The sequence below is a fragment of a genome, unplaced genomic scaffold, assembly GCF_019419815.1.
Source record: "Pyrus x bretschneideri cultivar Hongxiangsu unplaced genomic scaffold, Pyrus_bretschneideri_v1 Contig20, whole genome shotgun sequence".
NCBI classification, from domain to species: Eukaryota; Viridiplantae; Streptophyta; class Magnoliopsida; order Rosales; family Rosaceae; genus Pyrus; species Pyrus x bretschneideri.
The window spans coordinates 269,174-278,636 of record NW_025999502.1 but is presented as its reverse complement, the minus strand read 5'-3'; the positions used below and the strand labels follow the sequence as shown (position 1 = coordinate 278,636).

The 9,463-nt window shown below is 37.7% G+C and overlaps 1 protein-coding gene across 3 annotated transcripts; it reads left to right on the top strand.

The window, feature by feature from the left end:
* The first annotated feature begins 2,288 nt into the window (after positions 1-2,288).
* LOC103930310 (ATP-dependent 6-phosphofructokinase 3) lies at positions 2,289-7,221 on the top strand. 3 transcript variants are annotated; one of them, XM_009339632.3, is made up of 14 exons: positions 2,293-2,332; positions 2,401-2,646; positions 3,690-3,736; positions 3,849-3,888; positions 3,976-4,038; positions 4,127-4,264; positions 4,368-4,526; positions 4,634-4,687; positions 4,829-4,897; positions 4,999-5,128; positions 5,442-5,698; positions 6,137-6,185; positions 6,316-6,470; positions 6,729-7,221. In XM_009339632.3, the coding sequence occupies exons 2-14, from the start codon at positions 2,545-2,547 to the stop codon at positions 6,918-6,920; spliced, it is 1,455 nt and encodes a 484-aa protein (XP_009337907.2). In that variant the 5' UTR covers positions 2,293-2,332; positions 2,401-2,544; the 3' UTR covers positions 6,921-7,221. The 3 variants fall into 3 exon arrangements, with proteins under 3 accessions (XP_048439756.1, XP_048439757.1, XP_009337907.2); XM_048583799.1 differs by lacking the exon at positions 6,729-7,221 and having other exon boundaries at positions 2,289-2,332; positions 6,299-6,464; XM_048583800.1 differs by lacking the exons at positions 6,137-6,185; positions 6,729-7,221 and having other exon boundaries at positions 2,289-2,332; positions 6,316-6,464.
* The last annotated feature ends 2,242 nt before the right edge of the window (positions 7,222-9,463 follow it).

Here is a 9,463-nt window from a genome sequence, read left to right as displayed (position 1 = left end):
CCAATACTGTTTATTTTAACGAAAAATCACATTTTTACATTAAAATGTCAATCCTGGTACTATTCAATTTACCCTTTATTTTATCATTATCGTTAAAACTCAAAATTTTCAAGTCTTTTTCATAAGGTTTCCTTTTAATTAAATCTCTAAACTTGATTACCATAACATAAATTATGTATTAGGGAACAAGTGTCAACTTCACCACCTTATGTTACAATATATTTTTAAGCGCTTTATATCAGTGCTTGAATCTCAATTTATACGCTGTTTAGATATGAGTGGGCACGGTTTAGAATAAAACAGTTTTAAGAAAAATCCTAGTAAAATTGTAGAACCTACTACATAGATAATCTATCTAAATACAAGTTACTAAGAACGAAGGAGACATGCTTCAGTGGAACGCATTAAGCGACACCATAACATCTTATGCCACTAATACAAAAATATATGTAACACTTTTTATTGCATAACATTAAATTAATCTCTAAAATCATACATTTAAAATATCAAAATATAAAAATTAACAGACACATCATAACGATTATCACCAAGAAGGCATGTTATTGGTGCATTTTCAGTAACCTCAATGTCATGCAAAGCTCCCCTTGCCGTCGGCCTAACAATTGTTGGGGTCAGCGGTTACCCCTTTGATTAACAATTTCTTAGCTCATCTAAATTGTTATGAGCGAGCATCTCATATTTGGATGATGTGCCACACACTTTCACTCAGCCCTTCCCATAACCCCCCAACCCCCACCCCCACCCCCACCCCCCAACAAAAAAAAAAAAAAAAACCTCTTTCCCTTCTTTCATCTCTCAAATCTCATGCCCCATATTTTCAATTTATGCTTCATTGCAGCAACTGCTCAACCCCACCCTTACCACCACATTTGTAGACTTCGAGTCTACAGTGGTCTGTCAAGTGGATCAAAGGTCACTTTCGGCCATTTCTCTAATCTGTTGTGAATGACGCGGGTTGGCTCGAGTACAAAGCTATAACCCCATCCTCTACAGATCTCTTGTCGAGACTTGTTCTTTACGTCTCTCTTGATTGCTTATGGCGGCATCGTTTCTGTTGAGAGTTGTCCCATTTGGTGAGGGACAATGTTTGTTATGTGCTTATATGATCTTGGGCTACTCTCTATATTGTCAATTGGTTTTATGTTGGAACCTCAGTTTCATCAGTTTCTTGCGATCTAGGAATAGTAGGGTTCCTAGAGTTTGTTCTTCTGTTTGGGGCCTTCATGTTGTTGCTTGGTTGGTAGATATATTTTATATGTGCTTAACTTGAAGCTTGCTTACTCCCCTTTCGTCTCACTGCCGCTTACCTAAACAGAATCCGCACATCGTCCACCTGTCTCCCTGTGTAATCAGACCCTTTTATGTACTCTTGTTTATGATAATGGATTATCATTTCTATGAAAGAAAAAAAGCTATTTTATTTTTAACAAGAAAATTCTACATGTCTACAATCCAAGCATAAGCTTATGAGCAAAAAAGTGTTTCGTACAAAAGTATTTCACAAAGGAACTCTAACCCTCATTATTAAGCCTATGCACTTTCTACGACCGTAAAGAAATTGTAACAGAAGTGCAAATATCTTTTTGTCCGATAATAGAATCTGCTCAAAATATTTATGTGCATGATTGTTTGTGTAGGTGTAAGAAAAATAGGATATTGAACGAAAAAGAAGACAATACCCAAGAAACTTTTGTATGGTTAATTCGATTGGAACATTTTTGTTTTTCTCTGCTTGTTTTTCTATGCCGACATCCAAAGTCGACCAAAGTCGACCAAAGCCCATTGTATAAAGAAACTCAGAAAGTGCGCCCATTGTTAATTTTAAGTGACAAGCAATCACACCCATGTATGATTTTTACACGGCAGCTATTTTTTTATGTTTTTACTGATTTTTAAAAATTATGTTATTCTTACTATATTTTTGTACCATAATTATATACCATTTTAGGTAATATCTGATATGAACAGCCACATCATCTAAATTAATTAGCATTTAATTTCAAAATATTGATCAATAATTAATAAAAGGATTGTTAATTAAATGATAATTGTGGTACACGAGAAGTCTTCTTCTGCCACCTAAGATTATTTAAGCGTTTTAATTAATAAAAAGATTGAAATTAAATGATGTAATTTGTCCAACTTATTTATCATTTAAGATGGTAAATAAATACTATATAAATTTATAGTAAGAATAACATTATCGAATTTTTAAACCAATCAAGTGAATGATTCCGCAGCTTTTTTCGTCTTCTTCTCTGGCCATGTTCAGCGCCGATTGTTTTTCTCTTTTCGATGGTTGCCAAATTAAGTTAACATTTTTTCATTAGGCATTGAATTAATATATTTCTTTTGATTAATATAATGGAGCGATTTTAGTTACGTTTTGGTGAAGAAAAAAAGTGTGTCGGAATTTCCAGTTCCAGGTTCCGCTGCTTCGACCCTACCAACTCTTACCCTGCGACTCCCGATCACTCTCCATATTTCCCCGCCTCCATTCCCAACGGCAGTTCCAGTGATAGCATGGCAATTTCCGACAACTCCGAGCCCAAAACCGCCACCGGCCCCTGCGGCTACGTCCTCGAAGATGTTCCTCACTTAGTTGATTACATCCCCGATCTCCAAGTAACTCTCTCTCTCTCTCTCTCTCTCTCCCTCTCTCCCCTGCTACTTATATTTACTTTTCTCTTTCTTAATGCTCTGTTTGGATGATCAGAAAAACTACTCAGTTTTAGTATTATATATGCTACTTGTATATATACTTTGATTGTATTTTTATTTATTTTTTAGAAAATAACAATCTAATAATTGTAGCTGCTAAAAAAGCATGCGATCTTCTTCTTCTTCTCGTTTTTCTTCTTCTGGTCGGTGTTTTGTATGTTTGGTGTCGCGGTGGTGGTTGCTTTTGTTTTTTTTTTTTTTTTTTTTTTTTTTTTTAATCGTATTAAGTGGTAACTGAAACGCGGCGCTTTGGGATCACTGAATGTCTGAATCCGGTACAAAGAGCTTTGATTTCTTTTCTTTTTCTTTGTTCTTTCTGGAACTTGTTTAAGTTGCGTTTAAAGTTTTAACTAATCTGATTTTCCATGTAATTTTTTTGTTGAGATTTAATTGTTGCTTCAGTAAACAGAAATGGGGTGCTCGATTGTTTTGTTTTTAGTTGTTCTAGGATGATATCGTTGTTTTTATACAACAATATATTTACGCTAACAGAGTGAAGAATAAATTGATTGCAAACTCTGAGATTCGAACGCGAAGAGGATATTGTTAAACTACTATTACTAACATTATTTTAGGTTTGATTTACTGAAAAATAGTGATGACAATTAGAGCGTGTTTGGAGTGCTTGTGGAAGAGTGAAAACCCTTGGGCTCGTTTGGAAATTCTTTCAAAATGATTGAAAGTACTTTCGATGAAAATATTTTTGAAACCAATCTTTAATTATCTGTGAATAACAAACCCTATAAATTTTGTATTTCTAAAAATTGTGCTTAACATTAGCTACTAAAATTTGTAGGACCCGAATATTCAGTAGTATTTTGCTACGAGTGCTTTGACGTGTAGCAACTTGACATGAATTTTGATATGATAATCCTATCTTGATTGTTTTGCTGCAAGGGGAAACGAAATCTAACGCGTGGTTTCATATGTTTTATGGCAATTTGCAGACGTATCCCAATCCATTACAAGACAATCCCTCCTATTCGGTTGTCAAGTAAGCTTAACTCTTTCAGCTACTTTGCTTCACATTTACAGCAAATGCATTTGGTACGACTCATTTCGTTGTGATCTTGATAATTCGCAAAATTGATCTTGCTATTGACCAGGCAGTATTTCGTCAATGCGGATGATACCGTAGCCCAAAAGGTGAGTAATATTCAGTGCTTGGTCTATTAACAATGTATTCATTCTTCTAGTATATATTTTACGTAAATGACGTTTTTCTTTGTATAGATTGTTGTCCACAAGGATAGTCCAAGGGGGACGCACTTTCGACGCTCTGGACCACGTCAGAAGGTTTTACATTCGGAATTTTTTGCCCCTATTTATTGTCCTTATATTATATGTTCTCCAGACAAATGACATGCAATTGGATATTTCTCAGGTGTATTTTGAGTCAAGCGAAGTGCATGCATGTGTCGTGACATGTGGTGGTCTATGTCCAGGACTGAATACAGCTATTAGAGAAATAGTATGCGGGCTGAACCACATGTATGGTGTCAAAAGAATTCTCGGAATAGACGTAAGGCATATTTGACATGTATTCAAGGACAATTTCAACCTCCGTTTTCGTTTTATCATACGGTTGAACAATGTCATGAACTAAGTAAATTTTCTCCATGCAGGGTGGATACAGAGGGTTTTATGCCAAAAATACAATCCCCTTAACGCCAGAGGTTGTGAATGACATCCATAAACGTGGTGGCACCATCCTTGGGACATCACGAGGCGGGCATGACACCTCAAAGATTGTGGACAGCATCCAGGACAGAGGAATTAATCAGGTCGATATTACTTATCTTACTCTAGATTTTCAGATTTCATTTTATGTTGGCTATGCATTCTCCAAAAAACTTTTGTGCATAGACTCACCTCTGTTTATGCACGTCAGGTTTATATACTTGGGGGAAACGGAACTCAGAGAGGAGCTTCGTTGATTTTTGAGGTAATTCAGTTTGATGTGGAACCCGGGAACAAGGAGTTTGGAAGATTCTACAACATTGAGGGTGTTGGGCAACAATATGGGATGAAATTATAAGTAAGTTGAGCGCAATATGAGTTATTTACCTGCCATTATTCTATGCAGGAAATCAGGAGGCGTGGCCTCAAAGTAGCGGTGGCAGGAATTCCAAAAACCATCGATAATGACATTCCGGTACTCCCTTGTCACATGCATGACTTGTCTGATGTATTTGATCTAAATATAGCATTCACTCTTGGAAACAGTCTTAATTTTGGATTCCATGCTTTTATTAGGTTATAGACAAATCTTTTGGTTTTGACACTGCTGTTGAGGAGGCTCAGGGAGCCATTAGTGCAGCCCATGTTGAAGCAGGAAGCATTGAGAATGGTATTGGAGTCGTCAAGTTAATGGGCCGCTTTAGTGGTAAAGTGTATTTCTCTATAATCTTAAAATTATTTGATTTTTGAGTAAAACACAGAAGATAATGTGAAAATAGGCTTCCAGTGTGGTGATATTATGTCACTATCAACTCTCTTCTTTCTCCAATTGATTTGATTCTCCCTGAACCTGTACAACTTGTAACCACGTGTACTAACTGTGCCCTCTGCATATCGACTAGATGTGTATTTGGGTTTCAATTTCCTTTGCCAGTGACTATGTGCATCCATTGACGAGACTGTGTGGTAGAACAGTCACTGCTACGTAATTCTTATTCTGAATCTCTCTTGTCACACAGGATTCATAGCAATGTATGCTACTCTTGCTAGCCGAGACGTAGACTGTTGTCTGATTCCAGAATCGCCTTTCTATCTGGAAGGACCAGGTGGACTTTATGAATATATTGAAAGAAGACTGAAGGAGAATGGTCACATGGTTATAGTAATAGCCGAAGGTGCAGGACAAGAGCTTCTTCCTGAAAGCATGAACCAGCAGGATGCTTCCGGAAATAAGCTTCTGCAAGATGTTGGTCTGTGGTTATCGCAAAATATTAGGGTAAGATGCCACCATTATTTCTATGCCTGATGTCAGAAATGTTGTTCCTCCTCCCTCGTTTGTGTGGTTGTCTGTTTTTTACACTTTTTCTGTTGTAAGCATGTCCGTAGCCTTTTTCCCTTTGGATATTACTGCCCACCATTAGAAAGCACTTTTAATCTTAAGCAAATAAATTGTCAGTTTCCGATCAGTCCCTTTTTCTTTGTCAGCCGAAATGTAGTCCTAGTATAACCAGAAGGTGGTGCTCTGAGGATTTGCTTGCATCCTTTGTCAAATTTGAAAATTACAAGGTCTTATACATCATATGAAAAGCAATTGGCCTACTTGTTTGATGATGTCGACATCATATGCTATTGTTTATCGTAACAATTTTGAGTGACTTGACTCTGCGTATGCCACTTCTTACCATATATATTGGTTTTGATTATGTTCTTGTAGGATCACTTCTCAAAACAGAGAAAGATGACTATAAATCTCAAATATATAGGTTCGTCTTACTGAAGGTCTTTCGTGGGATTGTGGAGTATTGGTTTTTATTGTCTGATTCTACAGATATTCATCGTACAGCTGGGTGGAACAACTTATATTACCTAACAATAGCCGTGCATTTCTCGCAGATCCCACTTACATGATCCGTGCAATTCCAGGCAATGCATCTGATAATGTATATAGCACCCTCCTTGCTCAAAGTGCCGTTCATGGTGCGATGGCTGGATACACGGGATTCACTGTCGGCCCTGTTAACGGAAGGCATGCTTACATTCCATTCCATGTAAGTTACGCTTGGTTTTAGTAAAAGAAGGGAAGCATATGATTCAGAAGTGGGGAAACTCGGCTGTTACATTCCCCAATAAAATTTAATATGCCAATACGACAGGAAATATGAAGCAAGTGATACAAGAACATAGGCAAAAAATAGAATTTACATTTATTTGATGTGCATGAGAACTTCTCTTTTCGCGTACTACCATCAATTGTCATTGTTTGTGATTGAGTCGTATGCTCAAGTTGATTGTTCTTTCATACACAGCGGGTGACCCAGGGGCAGAACAAGGTTGTGATAACTGACAGAATGTGGGCACGGTTATTGTCATCGACCAATCAGCCGAGCTTCTTGGACCTCAAAGATGTCGAAGCAAAGAAGAAAGAGGAAACAAAGGCCCAACTGATTGTTGGGGAAAACCATTCTGAAGCGACTCCAGCGTCTAGACCAAAGGAATAGGAAAAGGGTTCAACGAGCAGCTTGTTTCTGAACTCAAACGTGGTTGTGCACACGGCGTTCTTATTCATTTTCGCTCCCTATCTGTCTTAATGTGTGAAGTAATTCTTTAGAAGACCACCCTATGTCCAGCGGTGTTTCGGGTTTTACCATCGATATCTTTATAAGGAGTCATTGTATATATATGAAACAAATGAGTAGTTGTGAGTTGTGGGTAGATACCATTCCTCTGCACGCTTTTTCCCAACTAAGCTTTACATTTTCTATTTTCAGAATGACTTATCCATTATGTTTTTACTTTAAATTTTATCCATTATGTCGTCTATAAATTTGTTGCACGTACAGGTTGCGAGCCACTTAAAAGTCGTGCAATTCTGATCTATCTGTAACACTTAGAACACGAGTTTTTCAGTTCAGTTTTGCATACCCGCAATGTGCTGGGTTGCATATATTTCTGCTCAATCGTAGATTACACCAGGGGTTATCAAGAACCCTATTTACACTGACATTTTGAATTTCAAATATTACAACAGCAATCAGACTTTAAACATTCAAATGAGACCTAGACCTAACGGACTTATCCTCCGATAAGGATTGCAATCTAGAATGACTAACAGATGATTTTGAAGAATTCGAACACGAGCTGGATTGTGGATAAGCCTGAGTCAGTCTAACATCCCCCGGCAAGCTGACAGGAGGTGCAACAACTGGAAGCTTGGATACCAAGAGCTTGAAACGTGATGAACACAAACCCTTTGTAAACAAATCCGCAATCTGATCTTGAGAACGAAAGAAATTGACCTGAAGCTCTCGTTGAATCACCTTTTCACGAACATAGTGATAATCAACCTCCAAGTGTTTCATTTGGGAATGGAAAACTGGATTAGAGGGTAAGACAATCGAGGAAACATTATCACACCATTTTTGTGGGCTCAAAAGATGCAAGAGAAGATCTTTGAACACCTACCTTAACCAAGACAATTCTGCTGCTGTGTAGGCCAGTTGCCTATACTCGGCTTCTGTACTTGACCTAGAGACAGTTTTCTATTTCTTCAAGCTCCAGGAGATTAAGGTGCAGTTTGGGATTGAGGTGATTAAAAAAGAAGCTGGGATGAAAAAAAGCTGGTAGGGGTTTTGGTGTTTGGTAAACATCCCAAAAGAGCTTTATTTCAAAGTTTCACATGAAAAAAAAAAAGCCAAATAGTGGAAGCTGCATTTTGCAGCTTCAAGAAGCCGCTTATTATCCAAAACAAGGAGCTATAGTACCAAGTTAATGAATTTTTTCACTTTGCCAATACTGCCTCCTCCTTTCTCCTAATTCCTACACTCTACACTCTCTCTCTCTCGCAAAACACTCCGCACGCCCCTCTCCCCTCCTACCGCTGCACCTCTTCCTCCTCCTCCTTTTCCTTTCTCTCTATCAGTGTCAGCGCCACACCGTCGTCGCCTTCCAGGTACCAGGTACTTGACTTGCTTTGCTATAATTAATTAATTTAATTTTTAGGTTAGGGTTTGGCTGCTCTTTGATGATGAACCCATTTTTTTGGGGTTTTCTGAAACAGGGTTTTGTGTGGCAACCAACGAATGAGCTTGATCTCATTAATTAGGTAAACATAACTCTTTCCCTCTCCCTCTCCAGCTCTCTCTCTCTCTCTCTCTCTCTCTCTCTCTCTCTCTCTCTCTCTTTCCATCGTTGTGGTAATTTCAGTTTTAGTGTTTGAATTAATGTTCTAATTTTCATTTTTTTGGGTTATGTTCTAATTTTCAGTTTTGGGGTTTGAATTAAGGTTATTATCATGAGATCCATGAAGCAATTTCAGTTCTTAGGGTTTGATTGGCAACGATGGTGTTGCTCTGTTTGTTATCATAAGATCCTTCAATCGCTTTTCAATTTTCATTGGTATATGTCAAAAGTTGTGCTCGTGAGGTGTTTGATGAAATGCCTAACTTGTTGGTTTTTTCTATGGATCTGAAATGAGCATATGATTGATTTTTCTTTGGTTTTTTTTGAAAGCAAATTCGTTCAATTTGGTTGATTTGGATGCGTGCAGACCTAAGGCTGAAGAATCCCGGGAAGGGTGCAAGAAAAAATGAAGGAAAGAATGCGACGAAGAATGCAGGAAGAAGTGGAGGAAAGAATGCAGGAAAAAAAGCAGGAATGTCAAAAACAAAAGAAGTGAAGAAGAAGAGGAAATTGGAAGAATCATCGTCGCAGAAGCAAGGCGGAACGATGAGGACAACCAAGATGAGGATGGCAGTGGTGATGAATGAGTAAGCAGGCAAAGAATACACATATTCTGCTAGTTTTCATGTTATTCGTTTTCTTCTTTGTTTGCTTCTCCATCAAAATCGATAACTGCCCATGTTATTTTCGAACAATCAGCAATTTGGTTATCCTTCAGAATCTTCATATTTTTACTCTTCGAATGCAAATTAAGATGAAAATTGCTTCTGTGAAAACTACTTGGCAAAGAAAAAGCCAACACCGTTTTCACAGCCTCCAGTTCTTGCATTGTATAAGTAACTTTGTGGTAGTATTTTAGAAA

Bases quoted from the DNA above. Each gene is read 5' to 3' on its own strand.
- LOC103930310 (XM_009339632.3), top strand. From the start codon at position 2,545: ATGGCAATTTCCGACAACTCCGAGCCCAAAACCGCCACCGGCCCCTGC. The intron at 4,527-4,633 runs GTCGATATTACT...TATGCACGTCAG, and splicing joins AGGACAGAGGAATTAATCAG to GTTTATATACTTGGGGGAAA. The intron at 4,898-4,998 runs GTACTCCCTTGT...TGCTTTTATTAG, and splicing joins CCATCGATAATGACATTCCG to GTTATAGACAAATCTTTTGG.